Source organism: Schistocerca piceifrons, chromosome 5 (genome assembly GCF_021461385.2).
Source record: "Schistocerca piceifrons isolate TAMUIC-IGC-003096 chromosome 5, iqSchPice1.1, whole genome shotgun sequence".
Classification (NCBI taxonomy): Eukaryota; Metazoa; Arthropoda; class Insecta; order Orthoptera; family Acrididae; genus Schistocerca; species Schistocerca piceifrons.
In genome coordinates, this window is record NC_060142.1 from 546,031,223 (window position 1) to 546,051,306 (window position 20,084).

The 20,084-nt window shown below is 37.5% G+C and overlaps 1 protein-coding gene across 1 annotated transcript in view; it reads right to left on the reverse strand.

Annotated features, from left to right (window-relative positions):
* LOC124798709 (28S ribosomal protein S29, mitochondrial) overlaps positions 1 to 20,084 on the reverse strand; it is a 96,656-nt gene that overhangs the window by 12,238 nt on the left and 64,334 nt on the right. The window contains exon 5 of the mRNA XM_047262224.1: positions 5,367 to 5,503. Coding sequence (XP_047118180.1) covers positions 5,367 to 5,503 — 137 coding nt within the window. The remainder of the gene's footprint in view (positions 1 to 5,366; positions 5,504 to 20,084) is intronic.

Genomic DNA, 20,084 nt, shown 5'->3' on the forward strand with positions numbered 1-20,084 from the left:
TCTTCTAAGTAACAAAATACGTTAGCCAAACACACGGTTTCATCCCATTTGTTAGATTTGGCTATATGCTCATATACCTTCAGCCACTTGTTTGGATCTTGACCATCATACCCAGAGAACCCGGAAGGATGTCTCATGTGATGGCACACAGTTGCTGTCATCGTAACGTCCTCTTCTTCTTCTGTCTCTGGTAGATTGCAATCTGTTGAATATGGCTCGAACTCGGGTTTCTCGCCATGTAAATGGTGGCTCTGTCATTGTCTGACGGGAGCCACCGTGTTGTCGATAATGTGCGCTATCAGAAGTTTCAATACCTGGCGCCTCCACCAAAACAGTGTCACACAAAAGAAGGTGTAATTAGGTGAATGATGAACACTAACTTCACTTAACAAAGGTTTATTCAGCAATTGCACGTACAAGAGCGCGGAGCGAACTACCTCCAGCCAAAATACATACAGTATATATACAGCTACAGAACATTCCAGTACAATGATGCTTGACATCTGTGGATATTTCTGGAATGTACTTGAACCGAACATAGAAATTAAAATTGTACATTCCGGGTGAATTTTGAACTCACGACCCTCCATGCAACAGTTTAGTATCATAACCACTACATCACAGTGCTACTCAGCTTCTTCTGCGACAATATATATGTACAATATTAATCTGCTGAATAAAGTGATTTAGATAATAAGCTACTATTCGTTCTACTCATCATCTGCTGTAGTACCTGAATTCCTTTGCATTCAAAATTTCCATGTTACATAATGTTCCAATACTAAAGTGTAATTCTTTCCAAAATCCAGTATTAGTTTAGTAGCCACGATTTTTATGTTTATGGAAATGTATACTTTTTCTAAAATAATATGTCAGTTTATTAATTTTCCCAAATACAAAATCTCACTTTCTAGAAAATTCTTGGGGAACTTTGAGGATCCCTGTGCATATTAAAACTTCCTGCTAATAAAGTAGTACTTATTGTCATTTTCTAATTACTCAGATTTTGGTTAGGCTAATTTACCTAACGGCCTATTATAGCTTTGCATCTTCTATTTTCACTGTATTTATGTTAACATTTAAAATGCAATGGCTCTATACTTTAATATTTTTTAATATCATACTACATGTACCATAAAGAGACATATAACACAAACGCACCATCAGTCAGAGGTGAGCATTCAATACATAAATACAGTATAGTTTTCAGAAATCATGGACTAGCTTTCAGTCTGTACAGTTACTATGTCAACGTGTAATTTCAGTGTCAATCTATTGTAAATAATCATTTAATATACTAATAGCAATTTGTTGTTTATGGAGTTGTATAACAATTTTGTTGATCATTGCCACTTATGAAATGTTTGAAACTTCAAGATGATGTAGCTTACCAGTCCGTGTTAACATACAGATGCTCACATATTCTCAAAAGCTGATCATCAAAACTGAACTTGGTACCAATAAATGAGAAGAGAAATGAAAAGCAAATTCTATAGTCTTCTGTAAATTATCTAATAACGTTTCACACATTTAATAGTCACAGGAGGAAGGTTAGAGAAGTCATTCGATGTGGCAAAGTCATATGAAACATCTTGTTACATTATACTTGGTAATTACCATCTAGAAACAATGAATAACCCTAATAATTTAATGAAAGCTAAAAACATTTCTTCGCAATTCCTGTTCTGTAAATCCCTACATAAAGGACAACCTTCAGGAATGTGGAATGAGAAGCAGCCACTGCAATCTACTGAAACTGATAATTTTTGAAATTACTTCTATATTACTTTATATATGTATTTTAGGAGTGAAGCCACTACTTTGATTTGAAAATAAGTAAGTAATAAATAAAAAAATTATGCTCTTCCTCTTACACTACTTAAATACTATTTTGTTTATAAAATTCTTCTACCAAATCATTTATTCAATTTTCCATAGAACTCTATCATGTATATACTTATGGCAAAATTAAAACCTGTTTAATGGGAACATAGGGTTATGCAGATTTTATGTCCTAGAGTGATAATATTCTGATAAATTATAGGAGTGGCTAATATAGTCCTAATATATTAGGGGTCAGAGGCAATGGGATACAAGTGACACTTCCCAGAAAATGGGATAAGTGCATCTGGTGCATTCTAAGGTATGTAACATAGCTGCTCCCTGGTGAATGAAAAGAAAACTAGTTACAAAAAAATCACTAAACAGTTGACACCAAAGAGATACAGCATACTTGTGTCTAACAATACACAACAGAAAAGGTGGAACTCCCACAAATGTCATCTTGTCACCTCTATACAACCAATCTCCAAAGTTTAAGCTTCCAAATTACAAAAATCTTTTGAATTTGCTTCCATTTATCCCAGCTAACCATCATGAATTATTCTGTTCACTTTCACATGAAGACAGACAACCAAAAAGAACAACCAGGGATGACCCACTTGAAGTACTTAAACCAGATGAAGAGAAAGACTTCCTGGAATCAGATTATTAATAGATTGTTTCTTGGAACTTCCTGGCAGATTAAAACTGTGTGCCAGACCGAGACTCTAACTTGGGACCTTTGCCTTTCACGGGCAAGTGCTCTACCATCTGAGCTATCCAAGCACGACTCACGCCCTGTCCTCACAGCTTTACTTCTGCCAGTACCTCGTTTCCTACCTTACAAACTTTACAGAAGCTCTCCTGCGAAACTTGCAGAACTAGCACCCCTGAAAGAAAGGATATTGCGGGGACATGGCTTAGCCACAGCCTGGGGGATGTTTCCAGAATGAGACTTTCACTCTGCAGTGGAGTGTGCACTGATATGAAACTTCCTGGCAGATTAAAACTGTGTGCCAGACCGAGACTTGAACTTGGGACCTTTGCCTTTTGTGGGCAAGTGCTCTACCATCTGAGCTACCCAAGCACAACTCGGTCCAGCACACAGTTTTAATCTGCCAGGAAGTTTCATATCGGCGCACACTCCGCTGCAGAGTGAAAATCTCATTCTGGAAACATCCCCCAGGCTGTGGCTAAGCCATGTCTTCACAATATCCTTTCTTACAGGAGTGATAGTTCTTCAAGTTTCGCAGGAGAGCTTCTGTAAAGTTTGGAAGGTAGGAGATGAGGTACTGGCAGAAGTAAAGCTGTGAGGATGGGGCATGAGTCGTGCTCGAGTAGCTCAGATGGTAGAGCACTTGCCCGCGAAAGGCAAAGGTCCCGAGTTCGAGTCTCGGTCCGGCACAGAGTTTTAATTTGTCAGGAAATTTCATATCAGCGCACACTCCGCTGCAGAGAGAAAATCTCATTCTAGATTGTTTCTTCTTTTGTAGCACTATTTTACATGCTATACTAAGAAAATGAATTATATTCACATAGGGTATAGTGATTTTTAATGTTGATATTATCAAAATAATCTTTTTGTAATACACGAGAAGAGATCACTGACCAGGTTGATCGAAATATTTTCAATAATGGGTTAATGCATTGACAAGAATTCTTTCTTATCTTGTTTCACTATTGTAAGCCACAAAAGAAATGGTATTCAAGTAGCATTACAGAAATGTTCCTTGTTACAGCTCTAAATACAAGTTTCATGATACTGAATTGTTAACAACCAATAATAAAGCATTATAGAGTAAGCATAAATCACATTCTTCTTAACTCACAATGTACAACAAGCAAAGGAGTACAAGTGCATATGGATTTTGCGATACATGATATAAAACTAATCACTTGCTATTCCAACATGGAAAAAGAAAGTGCTACAGAGTATTCTTGTGCCTAATACACATAAAAAATTCTAAAATTCCATTTTGAAATCTAAAGACAATTCTGAAACCTTGTGAACTTTAACTTCAGCTTTTCTCAAAACAGCATGAAGTACACTTATAACCCTTTGCTTCTGACCCGCTCAGATGCAATATATTCACATTACATGCACTTACAAACAGCAAAAACTGGAACATACCTGACAGAAACATTTATGAGACAGTTTCACCTTTCAAAATCTTTATCAGAAACACTTTGCCACTTTCTCCAGTTATTTTCAAGCACTTTTTACTCTCAGTTGTTTACCTCTTAGTTACTCATAAAGACCCTCTGACATAATGGGATATCAAATGCTTGATTGAGAACTGTAGCAGCTAAGAGTACATGCAAGCCACCACCCATCTCTAATAGTAGTACTACAACTGTGGTAAAAGTCTGCTATATGGATCTAGCTGTATTTTTGTCCAATTAGTTTGTAAGAATATATTGTAATTATTAATGTGTGAATGTTAAAGTTTTTGAATATTTTGTAAAAAAGTTTTTTTTTGTAAAAGTGAGAGAATGAATTCAAATATCTTGAGTCTATATATAACATGATGAAACAAATGTGTGTTCATTATATTTTCACGGGTGGCGACTGGTGTCAAGCGTATCTCGACAGAGATATTTTAGAGGTTTTGATACATATAGTCACGAATTAATAATTTGCCTTTGGAGAATAATAATCTGATCACAATAGCACAATCAAGAGAAAAGGTCCAAGGATCTTAACCGCCATGTAAAACAAAGCTGTCTCCAAACCACAACCATAACAGTATGCATTGTTTGTTTATTATTGGACTAGATATCTATCAGTTGAGTATTCTTTGATAAACAGTACTCAGTATTGTTTTATATTTTTCACTCTGATCTCTCACTTAATGATGCTTAAAAACTGAACAATGACCAGACTTTACATTGTTATACTGTCATGAACTAAAACGGACGATTTTCAGTTTACCTGTCGAGTTACGTATAGCACACAAAGTTATGTAAGTCATCTATTATTGAACTGGAAAATGTGGGAGATGATGAAGGAATCAGAACTGCTTTTTTTGATATGTTATTTATTTGATGTGCAATAAATGATACTTAGTTTTCATACATTCTTCCTAGTAGCGGATTAGGTAATGATTGTGTGGACTTACAGAATAGGTGATTAGCTAAGATTTTATTAGCTCAAGGTGACCAACATTAGAACAATTATTCACTTTAGTATAAACATATTTATTATTATTATTACCATTTAATGCTATTGACTATAATTATTGATGTTAATAATTAAACTGATTAATTAATTATGAATCATTGGGAGATAAAGAAATCCCTAACAATTACTGTCTGATTGTCTAGCTATCTACATTTTATACGGGTCATTAATTAAATAATTACATAAAAGTCTAAAGTGAGTAACTAGTGAATGTTATACAGGCTGTCCACATAAATGTTTCTGTCAGTCATACTGCAATTGCTGCTGTTGGGTCAAGTGAGTTATAGTTGATTATTCAAACAGTAGAAAGATAGTAGGATAGAATACAAAATAAATAAACTTCTTGTTCTGTAAAAATGCTTACATCAAGCCTGTTTAAGAGAGTACTGTTCTGCATTTTGAAATGAGCCAACCACTCTGCAGCATCTATTGGTAGATCCACACAACCCTCCCTTGTCTGTGAATTGGCAACTTCTTTGGGCATGTTCAGCCAGTTTCGAACTGATTCAAAAAGAAAAAAAAAAAATGATTTCACAAAACAGGCAGTTCAAATATATCAGTTATAAACAAAGAGAAAACAGTCACTATTGAAAGTTGCAACAACCTGGGTTTTGATCTGTTGTTATATTTTCAAGAATCACATGTGACAGCAACATTCTATTTAACCCACAGTTGAAAATTACAAGTTAATATATGTATCCTATGTTCTTCATAAGAACAACCCTGATGTAAACAAACACATATGTGGTAATAGGTTACCTGCTGTAGCACACATTCATGAGTGTTATCACCCTAATTACATATTAAATATTTTATGTTTTACTACCATTAATGAGACTTTAGGACAGTCTAAAGCACTGACAGACAGCAATGGTTTTGCTGATCAGGACCCTAAATGCATATTTCTTATTTTTAATATCAGTGTACAATCACTTTCTCTGAACAGTTCTGTGCGTAACATTATAGTTAGTTCTGACTGGTACATATTGGCCTGGTTTGTAAATAGTCTCTCCATTTCTCCCTTGGATGTGAAATGCCAAAGCACTTAAATTTTCTCCTTTTTAACAAATTTGAGAAACATTGTATAACATCATTATAAAAATATCACCAAATCTACACAGTTGTGGTAGTGAAGTGAATATAGTAATTGACTTGTATATGGAAGGTTGTGGTTCGATCACACTCCAAAATTTTTCTTCTTTTTTTAATGTTTATCAAGATGATTTCCTGTGTTGTACACTTGAGAGTAAATTCCTGCTAATCATTTCTTAGTTTGTTAGTGGTGATCTCCCTGTACATGAGTGTTCAGTTACATATGTCACATAATTTAGTAAACCATCACTATTTCGTTAAAAATGCTGTGTGCTCAAAGGTGCATGCACTTTTCTTCAGGAATAAAGTGCCTACAATGAACAAGATACTTCAAGCAGTAGATAATGATGACGAATTGCCTACTTCTAAAAGAACATTTCATAAACTGATAAAGGATATTGGTTTTCATTTCAAAAGTACGAAATGAAATAGCATTATTACCGTTAGAGAGGATATTGCTTTGTGGAGGAGATGTTATCTCCAGCAGATTCAAAGTTCAGATACGAGAAATGAAAGATTTATTACCTAACAAAACATGGGTTAACGCGGGACATGTAACACAGAAAGTGTGCACTGACAAAACAGTGACTAATAGAGACAAGCTTTTGTTGCAGGTCTATCACCAAGGTAACAAAAACTGACTATGCTGAGTCGCAGATAGGCACAACAAAAAGACTGCCACAAATAAAACTTTCAGCCAGTAACGGCTTTGTCAACAATAGACACCCCACACACACAAACACACACACACACACACACACACACACACACACACACACACACACACACACACCCCACACACACACACACACACACACACACACGCACGCACGAGTGACTGCAGTCACAGGAAGCAACTGAAACCAACTGGGAGCAGCAACACTAACACATGATGGGAGTGGCGACTGGATGGGGGTAAGGAGGAGGCTAAGGTGGGGAGGAGAGGGGATAGTATGGTAGGAGTGGCAGACAGTGAAGTGCCACAGGTTAGACAGAGGGGACGGGAGAGATGGGGAGGGGTGGGGGTGGGGGTGTGGTGCTGCATTCTATGTGGGCATGACAACCAACAAGCTGTCTGTCCACATGAATGGCCACCGACAAACCGTGGCCTTGTTTCCAAGGGACCAACCTGTTGCTGAGCACATTGCCAACATGACATCCTTCACTTCTATGACTGCTTCACAGCCTGTACCATATGGATCCTCCCCACCAACACCAGCTTTTCTGAACTGCACAGGTGGGAACTTTCCCTGTAATACATCCTACGTTCCCTTAACCCTCCTGGCCTCAATGTTCATTAGTCACTGTCCTCACCCATCCAGCCCCTTCTCTGTTCCCATTTCAGCGCTACACAGCTGCCATTCTACCATCACACCCAGTCTTTTTACTTCTCTCCTTCTCCACTATTCCCCCCCCCCCCACCCCCACTCCCGTCCCTCACCATCTCTCCCCTGCCATCTGTCTAAACTGTGGCACTTCACTGTCTGTCACCCCTATCATACTATCCCTTTTCCTCCCCACCTCAGTTTCCTCCTTACCCCCATCCAGTCGCCACTCCCATCATGCGCTAGTGCTGCTGCTCGCAGTGTGGTTTTAGTTGCCTGAGACTGCCGTTGTGTGTGTGTGTGTGTATTGTCGACTGAGGCCTTACTGGCCAAAAGCTTTATTTGTGGCAGTCTTTTTGTTGTGCCTATCTGCGACTCAGCATCTCCACTATATGGTTTGTAGCAAACTTTCCTTTCCATAATAAAGTCTTTCCCTCTCATCCCATACAGAAAGTCTCCCCTGACCCACGGTTCTGGATGAGTTTCCCAAAATATATCCCTTTTCCTTGACCTCTCCAGTCCTTTTCCTTCATCCTTCTTCCTTCCCCTTCAAGCCTTCTGCCTGAAGAACAAGCCATTGGCTCCAAAAGCTTGCCAATTACAACCGGCATTTTACACGTGTGTTCTGCCGCCACTTGGTGAATAGATTTTTTTTCTATACAATGAAATAATTTTGTCAATAATTGATTGTTTTTGTTGTTATAAAATGATTCATTGATATACCAACCAAATTCAATCCCTACAGTGTTAAAATTATGGACAATGCTTCATATCATAGTTTGAATATAGGCAACAAAAACATTGGAGGAAGGAAGACATTGTATATTGGCTGATGGAAAAGGGAGCACATGTTGATTCTACTGCAACTAAGCCTGAATTACTGAAACAGGTTGAAGCTTACGTTGTAGATCAGTACAGTACTGATGAAACAGCACTGTTTGCTGGTCACACTGTTGTTAGCTTACTGCCATACCACTGCAACTTGAACGCCCTAGAACTTGCCTGGAGAAATGTTAAAAGATATGTCGAAAGAAATAATATGACATGTAAGGCACCAGATGTGCTTAAATTAATGCAAGAGGCTCTGTCGCATATCACTGCCAAATGCTGGTGAGATGCAGAACAACACGTAATAAAAGAAGATGACAAAATGTGGCATTTCTAGGGTTTCATAGATTGTGTTGTTCATTGGCGACTCATCAAAGTTGAAGGTATCTTCTTCAGATTCAGAGACTGAAGGAGTTTTTTATTTAATCGTATGGCTAGGGTCCACCGCCGGGCAGACCGTTTGCCAGGTGCCGGTCTTTCAACTTGACGCCACTTCGGCGACCTGCAGTCGATGAGGATGATAGAATGATGATGATGACAGCACAACACCCAGTCCCTGGGCGGAGAAAATTCCCCGACCAAGCCAGGAATCGAACCCAGGCCCAGAGGACCGACAATCCATCACACTGACCATTCAGCTAGTGGGGGTGGACGTTTGAAGTAGTTCAGAGGTTCTCACATGAGTAATACCTTGACTTCAGTATTTCATTATAAAGTGAAATCTCTGCAATATACTCTTAAAATCACTAATTGCTCTCACAGACAAATTATGCTGTGTTTATTCACGTATTTTTTTAATATTCTTTTTATGCTCTTTTTCTAAGTTATTACCAGAGTATTACTCCAAATTAATCCATCCCTTTTAAAATTTTAATAGTACTTCAAGATTTATTATTTATCCGCTGTTTGATGATTTTGTTATCTGCAGGTGTAATGTTTGGTCTAATCTGTTACCAAATGTTTTAATTGTAATACTTCTGATGTGAATAATTTCAGTGTTCCAGCATTTTAAAATACCTGTCTGAGAGAAGGGTTAAAATAAAACAACTGGAAATAGATTACATTAAACATTATTAACATTCAATTGTGAAATATCGAAGAGAAACAAAAAGCTTCCGCACGATTATCTGCAGTTGCTCACATCCTTGCAGTCTTGTTGGACCTGCTTCTTTGTTTAAAAGTGCCAGTAATACATTGTGCACTGTGTTCTCTTCGCTGAGCACTGCGAGTGAGCTACGCTGCCGCATAAAACATAAGGTTACTATTGTATTCAGCTGAGGCTTTGGAGGAAATAAAATCCAATGAGGTAATAGCAAACATGGAAGAATACACAGCATAATGTTTACATGAGGATTGTTCTGATAGAGGAAGGTCTTTCACATTCATGCTTCACACAGTATTCATTCACGGACACCATTGAAGAAGCCAGGTTTGCATGAGAAATCTTTTATGATTTGAAAGTGGATTTGACTACAAATCAGTGCCTTGAACAGCAGTCAACATTTATACAGCTTCTTATCCTTCCATAACAAATGGTACTTTGGTTGTTCAATGAGTTAGTAAAGTCAGTGGTTAGAAAGTAATCAATTAACATTTTTATGCAAGTTAGTGTCCATTTGGATCAAGTTATCCAGTGAAAGATACAAAAGTTGCCCCCATCCTACTGGATGAAATAATTAACATTTGCATGCCATTTATCTTGTTAACAACATGTCTTAGAGAAATATCTCTGTGAACTTCTTTGGTTGTTGCAAACATGAAATGTGTTTACCGAAAGTGTTGCCACTGAATATGTGACTGATTTGGCAGTCTAGCCTGGTTATCTTGATAGTATATGACTAGAAGTGTTAATGAAGTGGTCATCACCCAACAGGTCAATTTCAAGTTAGTAAATATAATGGAAGGAAACATTCCACGTGGGAAAAATTATATATAAAAACAAAGATGAGGTGACTTACCGAACAAAAGCGCTGGCAGGTCGATAGACACACAAACAAACACAAACATACACACAAAATTCAAGCTTTCGCAACAAACTGTTGCCTCATCAGGAAAGAGGGAAGGAGAGGGGAAGATGAAAGGAAGTGGGTTTTAAAGGAGAGGGTAAGGAGTCATTCCAATCCCGGGAGCGGAAAGACTTACCTTAGGGGGAAAAAAGGACAGGCAAGTCTTTCCGCTCCCGGGATTGGAATGACTCCTTACCCTCTCCTTTAAAACCCACTTCCTTTCGTCTTCCCCTCTCCTTCCCTCTTTCCTGATGAGGCAACAGTTTGTTGCGAAAGCTTGAATTTTGTGTGTATGTTTGTGTTTGTTTGTGTGTCTATCGACCTGCCAGCGCTTTTGTTCGGTAAGTCACCTCATCTTTGTTTTTATATATAATCAAGTTAATAAATGTGTGACCAGGTGAAATTAAAAAACAATGGTGTTTCATCAAATATTGTATATAACATAGTTCAACACCAAGTAACTTTTCGGTTTCAAGATACTTGTACTTCTACATTACTGAGAAGTACAAGAAGGTGAGGCTGGAACCAGGTTAGCGCTGTTCCAAGTAGTGCTGCCACGTTAAGAAATGTTCTTGTTTTGGCTCGGTGAAAAGAACTTATGAACCTAGTGGACAGTGGCACTGCTGTTAATAAAGACAGTGACCTCAAGAACAGTGACAGCATACAGTATGTAAATAAAACTATATGTGGTACATTAGTGAAAAAAAGTGTTAGGGCAGTGAACATAACAATGTATATGGGATTAAAAAGAAGAAACAGAATTAGATGAGCTAAACCGCATAGAAAGACCCAACAAGAAAGCTCCCAAATTGAAAAACAATCAATAAGAAAAGTGAGAACCAGCTGCCATCTTTAAAAGTAATTGCAGCCAGCAGAAGAGCAGAAATTGAATAGCTACACTTGATACACCAGCCAATGAGGACCCAACTGGGAGTTCAGATGTCAACACTGCAACCTGGGGTGGGGATGTGAGTTAGCTGGAGTGACCAAGCAACAGTATCAACTAACATGCAAGAATTAAGGTAACATAGTCCTCCTAACAGTATCAACTAACATGTAAGAATTAAGGTAACATAGTCCTCCTACTAAGTGTTGTTCACTATTTGTTCAAAATGAGTGATAAAATAGTGAAAGACAGCGTTCTTTAGATGAAGAATAGGCAGTAGAAATTAAAAGTGTACCTTGTGCGGACAGTTGGTTCAAGTCAGAGTTAGATTCAATCTTGTTTGGAGAAGTGAATGACTGTCCAGTTATCAATGAAACATCAAGGGCTTCCCTACAGACTACTGTGACAATGAAGTAGAGGGAAGTGAAGCAGGAGTAATGAGTGAAGTGGATGTAAAGCCAAAAATACAGGCAGAAAGATATTTACAACAAGGAGCAGTAAATGTTGATAATAATGAGTGGCTATTGAATGCATTGAGTAAACTGAGCGAAAGAATCGTCCATAACCTTAAACACCAAATAAAATGTGACATTAGTGATCTAGAGTTGGAGTCAGAACATACCAACAGTGACATTAAGAAGGAAGTTAATGAGGTAATGGTTCATACTGATGGTCTGAACAAAAAGATGGACTCTGTACAAATTTGTTTAGAAAATAAATTAGAAGAAATAAAAAAAAAATTGGATTCAATATTAGATGTTTTTGGAAATGAAACGAAAAGAAAATTAAATGGAAAACATTTGTAATACGGGGATGAAAGTTGATGATTTTAATTATTGCCAGGTTAAAGCTGCAGAAGGCATGCAAATTTGCTCTGGTAATGTTAGTGTAATGAACTGATTTCTGATACTAAGCATAGAGGTAACATCAATGTTCAGAATCTGGAGGTAGATGAGGAAACTGTTAACGTAAATACTAACGCATGTGATTATGCTGAAACAGAAGATATGCAAGTAATGAATGAAATTACTGATAAAATATATGGCAGTGTGAATGAGCGCCAGTTTCAAAAAGAATGTAGAACTTTAGTAATTAACTATGGTGTAAATGAGATGCAAATGGTTACGAATAATGTCAACAATGTTGAGTTGAATGGGGCATAGGTAGGAAATGAAAGTGAAGACAAAGTTAATGATCTTATTAAAAAGGAATGTAAAGCCTTAGTAATTAGTAATAAAGTAAAGGAAATGAAGTTAGTAAAGACTGATTCAAGCAAAATTGTGAGGAAATGTGTGCATGCTGGAGAAGAAAATATTATTAAGGTAAATAAGCCTGTTGCTATATTACCAGTAGTAGCTATTTCGAACATATTAGAAACTGATAATGAAGCAGACACTATGCTGAATGCAGTTTTCGATATACATGGGCTTATGACAAACTTCAGCATGAATGCAATGTTGAAAGGAATTGTTTTTGTGAGGTGTGGAATGTTCAAAGATTTTGGGTGGAGTGCAATATTTGCAGGTGATGTGAATAATACGAGTAAAATTTCACCCAGTGTTGCAAAATTAGATGGAGGAGCAGGGGGTCAGGGTAACTGTGACTCTATGAATATGTAGGAACTTCACAGAACTTTACTGAACACGCTATTTGGCAAACAGTGCCTTTCTCAGCTGAGTGATTTGACTCCCCTTTTTTGAATCACTCAATTCTCTAACTATTCCACCCACAGAATGCAAGAAAAAAATAATCATCCTCTACTATTTTCAGTTCTAATGTGTAAAAGTATCAGGTCTGTATTTGTATTTTTCTATACACCAATAAGAGTATGGAAGCATACGCTGTGTCAGCTAAATTTTATGAAAAAATGTTTTCTACATGGTCAGATTTAGTTATGGTGAAAATTACATAAATAATTTAAAAAATCTTTTTCAGCTCAATGAGTAGTAAAATTAAAATGCAACAAGTAATGCAAATGTTAAATAGCAGCAATAGATGAAAAATGTTGAGCAACTAGGTTTCATTTTCGCAAATGTTTGACATTAAATTTAAGTTGATTACTTAAACTAAGGTAAAACTAGATCCAGTTTGCTGCACTAATGGGCCAGTTTCATAAAAACATATCACCATGCCGCCCTTCAGGTTGAAGTACAAACTAAAGAAACCTAAGTGAATTAGGTTTAAAGTAAAGTAATACCCTCACCTGGTGCAATAAAATACAGTAAATAAGCTTTTGTCTGTCAATAATGCGAGGGAGAAGTTTGTAAATAATGAAGAAATTTTGTTGCTATGATGTGGTATTTAGTAGAGCCATTTTTTATAATAAAAGACAAAGCATGGACTTTCATGTTTAATTATTATGTAATGAAGGAATATATGATACATCAGCAACATGGATTAATGATAATGAGGCAATCAACTGACAAAGTATAAGTAAGGAATGGGTCAATGAAGTCTAATCAAGTAATACTGTGATGAAATAATAACAGAATGTATGGAATGATGACTGTAATGAAATAGTAATGAGGTAAATGAAGCAGCAACAATTACAAAACCTGTCTTTGCACTATTTTATTTTGCAAATGCATTACTTCAACCAACAGGTTTGTACGAGAAAAATGTAATGAGAAAGCAGACATGAGCAAGTAATGAAGTATAAGTGTGGGTAAACCAATATGTTTTTGTAGTGATAAGACACCTATATGACTGGAAGCACGAGTGAAATAATTTATCTAATCTATGGCAATATAAGTAAAAAACCAAATGAATTCACAATTTTAACGGCTAATCAAATACACACTGCTGCATATTCTATTTTCAAAATGTTATAATACGTATTTAACTTATTCATGAAATAAGACTCATGTAAACTTATTTCAATTTGAATGATTCCAAGTAAAAAGAATTAAATTGATAATTAATCAGTTTCAACAAATGAAGAAACTATATTGGAATCTGACAGGAAAAAACAACAAAAAAGTCATTTTTTTTATCAATTTAGCAAATATTGAGAAATTGAGTAATTCAGATTTTATTTCAAGAGAACTGAGTGCTTAACAGCAGCTTCCATACCTTTAAATTAATTAACTGACAAGTATATAAAATGTTGTACACTCTTTTGAATATATGGACACTGAGTACTATTGGAACCACGGGACTGACAAAAGTACCTGGAAAACAGACTCACAGCCTGGGCCACTGGAAGCTGGGGGTCAGACTCAAAACAAAAGTGTGGTTTCCAAAACTCAGCAATATAGTGATTGATTAAATTTGTGAAGTGTATTTTGTTATTTATTGTCCAATGTTTCAAATTCTGAAAATTAATTTCTTTGTTCCAAAAAAATTATACATGTATATATAAATGATAGTAGAGAGTTTCTATTTTTTGTGATGAAGGACCATGGCCAGGGGGTTTCTACTGCCCAGGAATTTACAGTCCACAATCTGCATCTAATTTCAAAATATAGATTAAGACATTTGCCTGTTTGTTCAGCACTGAATCATCCAGTCATCTATTTATCAATATACGTCTGTATGATTCAAAAGGGGGGTTACCAATGAATTTTTTCCCCCTAATTTTTCATTTGAAGCTAGTTAGCTACAATCATATAGCAAATTCAATGGCCAGGAAGTAATCAATTAACATTTTAATCAAGTTTGTGCTCATCTAATTAAGTTATGCAATGAAAGACATGAAAGTCCACCATTTATGGAACAATTAACATTTCTTAATTATTTCTCCTGTTAACTACACATCTTAGTGGAATATCTGTGAGAACTACTTTGATTGTTGCGAACATAAACTGTGTTTTCAATCTACATTTGATGGATGTATAGAGTGTCTGTGTCACAATATATAATTACATCAAATGTATTTGCAGTTGCGTGTATGGACTACCATCAGCTGTATAATGGAATGATGACAATGAAGATTTGTGCTAGACCGGGAGTGGAACCCGGATTTCCTGCTTAGACTATCTGAGCATGACTCACGACCAGACCCAAACTTCCATTTTTCGTCAACCATGTGTCTAAAACCTGTACTTGCATATCCATTATGTATACACCCGCACAGGGGAGACATTTTACCTGAAAGTCGCTTGCCAGTGTCAGCAGATAAATACAATATTGCAGTGCCTGTGTTATTCCAAATTATGATGTAATGTTCCTTTGGACATGCATGTGTGTCCAAAGGAGCATTACACTGTAATTCAGAATAACACAGGCACTGCAATCCCATATAACTGTTTATGGTGACTTTAATAACAAACTGTATTCAATGTTCTGTTTCACAAAACTGTGGTTTATGGGATGAGGAGATTCATGGTAAGTATTGGCACTGAAACTGTGAGTGACTGGACGGTCTAGTCTAGTTATCTTGATACACACATATCAACAAAAGTTTTGCATCACACATTTAATTCAACATTCATTGCACAGAAAACAAAAATGGGCTCCTGGCATGCAACTCATTTGCAATCCCGTCATTCAATGCATTTGCATTGTGTCCAGATCACAAAAAAAGTATAACAAAAAAATCATGTTTATCATGGGAGGGTTTTCACAGCATTCCTGAGCAATGTTGGTATGTGTTGTAACATTCTCTTGCTCAGATACAGGCTTGAATCCATCGTGGTAGACCAAAAATGAGACCTTCATGCCAGACTTGGTCCAAATAGTCCCACTCTTCAATTGTAATTCTGCATAAGTCACACAGAGTACGTAGCCATTGTTGATGTTCAAATAGAGTTTGTTTCAATCAATCCCAGACATAGAGAAGCTCGGCATGAACTGGAGGTTACATGGGAAGGCAAACGACTGGAGCATTTTTCAACACCAGTATATCAGGGTGTTATCCTTGACCAAACTCTGTCCTTCAAGAAACATTGCCATAACACCAGGCTGAAAGTTAGTTAGTTCATGGAATAACATCTTGAGGAGGCTCACATCCACCACCTGGGAAGCAAGTCCTCCCATCCTGAGAATTTCGGCTCTTGCTTTGTGCGTATCCACTGCGGAGTGTGCTTCACCTGTGAGGAGTGCATCTACTCAGACCAAACAGGTTGATATTGCAATCAATGAGACTGTCCAAATCTTTTCGGGATGTATGAAGCCAACTCCAGTTGATAAAATCTATCCGATTGTTGGTATAGCTCCGCCCACTATTAGAAGGGCTGTTGCTGCTGTTGTAGAGAGGGTTAAGCAAACTTATGATCCCCGACATCCACCGCATGATCATCAGGCTGTAGTCAGTTGACTGAAGTCAAGAAAGAGCTTCATCGTCAGGACTCGGCCACTAGAGGGAACACCAGAGTCTAACCGCATCACCAGGCACAAGAGCAAGCTACCACCTGATATCGCTGTAAAGGAAGAGCTAGCTCCTGGAAATGACATGCCCTACCCTATTTGGAGATCGCTCAATCGTCTTAGGGTGGGCATTCCTCTTTGCAAGACCAACATGCAAAACTGGGGCATTCTTCCAGCTGATGGAGAGTGCAGAACAACCCAAGACCCAGCCAACCTGCTAATTTGTCCTCAACTTCAACAACCCTACACAACATAGGACCTGATGGAGAGAAACAACAAGGCAATCGGAGTTGTTACATTCTGGAAATGCTGACTGGACACAGAAATAAATTAAATGAATGATGTTTAATTGGATTCATGTTCTGGGAACAGGCAGGCCACTCCATTCTGGTAATCCTAGCAAGCTGAATGAACATGTTCTGGAGAACAGCACAGTGAGCAAGTTGTCATCCACCAAGATGAAACTGTCACCTAAATACTGGTGATACGGTACCACTATTAGTTGCAGAACCTCGTGGAGCAGTGAGCAGTGAGACTGCCCTCAGCACACACAAGAGGTTTATGGTAGCCCCATTTAATGCTACCCCAGAACATCACTCCACCACCACCTTGTTGTACACATGGGACACAGTGTTGCAGACAGTGAATGTTATAAAGTTGTCTCCAAAAACATTGTCTGTGATTATCAGGGTACAAACAGATCTGAGATTCATCCACAAACAGCATTCAACACTAATCTTAAAACATCCATTCTGCATGATTTCTTGTCGTTCTGTCACTTAGTCCACGGTGTTGTGGTATTCAATGTGGTGTTCACTGCGACCATCGGGAATGGAGACTCTCATCACGCAATAATCTCCTAACAGTTGGATGTAATACCTAATGTTCTTGTAGCTTCTTTGAACACCAAATTCAGTACTGGAGCACTCAGCCCACAGTGCCTTTGATTTTTTATCTTAAATATTGATCACGTACACCTGTCGAAGCTGGGTGACCTGTGTGATGTAACTCTACCAGTTAATTGGAACTGGCTCCATGTCCACACCACGTCACTTTGACTCTGGTGTAAACAATGAGCAGCTTCTCTGGCTGACCAACCTTCTACACGTAATGTAATGATGCGGACACGATCACTGGTCGCGATTGTCCTTCACGACATGCTGGATGTTCACTCTACTGCTTCATGGATGTCTCCACTACGTCCCTACTGGTAAACTACTTCTAACTGAAATGCTGCAATTGATTCAAGTGCAGTGTTCTGCCCGCAGGTAACAGTTACAAACAAATGTCAGGGGTGACCATCCAATCAGTACAGGAACAGTCACAAAGCATCACACTTGCACGAAATGTCGGGGTGATGCAACACTTTTATTGATATGTATATGAACAGAAGTGTTAGTGAACTGGCCATTGCCCAACAGATCAATTTAAAGTTAATATAAGTAAAAAAAAAAAAAAAAAAAAAAACGACAACAACACTGGAGTTGCATCAATCGTACAACATAGTCCAATATCCGAAAGTCTGGATTTTTGAGGCGATGAACACTGTTGAACACTGCCAAGAACAAGAAGGTAGGGCTCCAACCAGGTTAGTATTGTTCCATCTTGATAAAATTTCAAAAGAAAATGTTGTCCACTACAGGCTGAAAATTGTTTTCTTTTATTTGCTACTGGCCAATTTCAACTGCAGAATCATTATCAAGCAACATATGTGATATAAATGAATCAATCAGTCCACTTGTGGAACTCTACATAAATATTAGCATTATCTGTATCAAATATGGACAGTAAGTTTGTCACACTCTTGAGCGAACCATGTACAATACATATTAAGGACAAATTTGACATCCTTTCACTGAAGAACCCCATTTTTTCAATTAGAACATCAACTTGTTCTCTCTTTATATCCATATGCAGATGTATGTTTTTTGATGATACTGTCCAGCAAATGAAGAGAACATATGGAGTGAGTAAAAATATAATAGTCACTTTCGCACTTGCAAATGAACACACAATCAAAAGCACAGCTGATAAAACTAGGACAACAGGCACTAATATGCTCAGCTCTGGGTTGAAAGGTTGGAAGTCCTGATATCTCTAAAACCACCTTTCTGTACATATCTGGAAAAACGTGATTTTCTTTGTGCTCTTAGAAATGGCTGTTTGCCTTCAAAGCTCCCAGACCAGTATCATTACCAAACAGGTGCTTTACGGAGCTGTCAGTAAGGGTACACCAACCCATTAAACTCTATCAAAAATGCTTAGAAAAAACATCATTGTATATTAAAAAGACGGGAATCTGTGTTGCTGTTTTAAAACTTTCAAAGTGGCCAAAGTAAAGATGTGCAAAACATAGCAAGTAATAAGACAACAAGACTCTTGTCTTGAAATCTAGTGTAAAATCCAAAGAGATTCTGGACATATTTAAAGCACATCAGCAGGAAGACACAATCAATACCTTCACTGTGCGATAGCAATGTTAATGTTACCCATGACAGTGCCATTATAGCAGAGTTACTGAACATGATTTTCTAAAATTCCTTCACCAAAGAAGACTAAGTGCATGGTGCAGATTTCAAATCGAGAACAACTGCCAATGTGAGTGTAGCGAAACAGCTTAAATCACTTAATAAAGGCTTTTCCTCCAGTCCTGACTGTACATCAATTAGGTTCCTTTCAGAGTACACTTATACAATAGCTCCACACTTAGCAATCAAATACAACTGCTAGCTCAGCAAACAGATCCGTATACAAAGAGCGGAAAGTTGCACAGGTCACCTAAACAGTTGAGAAAGGAAATAGGAGTAATCTGCTGAATTACATATCCATATCACTATCGCCAATTAGCAGTTGTATTCTGGAACATATACTGTTTTGAATATTATGAATGGTCTGAAAGAAAGCAATTTATTGACTAGTAGTTAGCATGGATTCAGAAAATATCATTCTTGTGTAACACAATTAACTCTTACCAACATGAAGCAAGGGGTGCTATTTCAAACTGATTCCATATTTCTGGAGTTCCAGAAGGATTTTGACACTGTTCCTCACAAACAACTTCTAATCAAATTGTGTGTGTATGGAGTAATGTGTCTGTTGTGTAAATGGATTCATGATTTCCTGTCAGAGAGGTCACACTTCGTAGCAACTGATGGAAAGACATCAAGTCAAATCAAGTCAAATAGGAGTGATATCTAGCATTCCCCACGAAAGTATTATATGTACTCCGCTATTCCTGATCTATATAAAGGATTTAGGAGACAATCTGAGCAGCCTTCTTAAGATTGTTTGCAGATGATGCTGTCATTTATTGTCTCATAAAGTCAACAGACGATCACACTCAGTTGCAAAATGATTTAGATATGGCATCCGTATAATAACAATTAAATGCAAATGATGGATTAGGCATTACAATTACAAATATCTTAAACTGGAACATTCACATAGATATTGTTGTGGGGAAAGCTAACCAAAGACTATGTGATTTACTGGCAGAACACTTAGAAGATGCAACAGGTCTACTAAAGAGACTGCCTGCAATACACTTGTCCGTCCTCTCCTGAAGTGTTGCTGCACAGTGCGGGATTCGCAGCCTATAAGATTCACAGAAACATCAAAAAAGTTCAACAAAGAGCAGC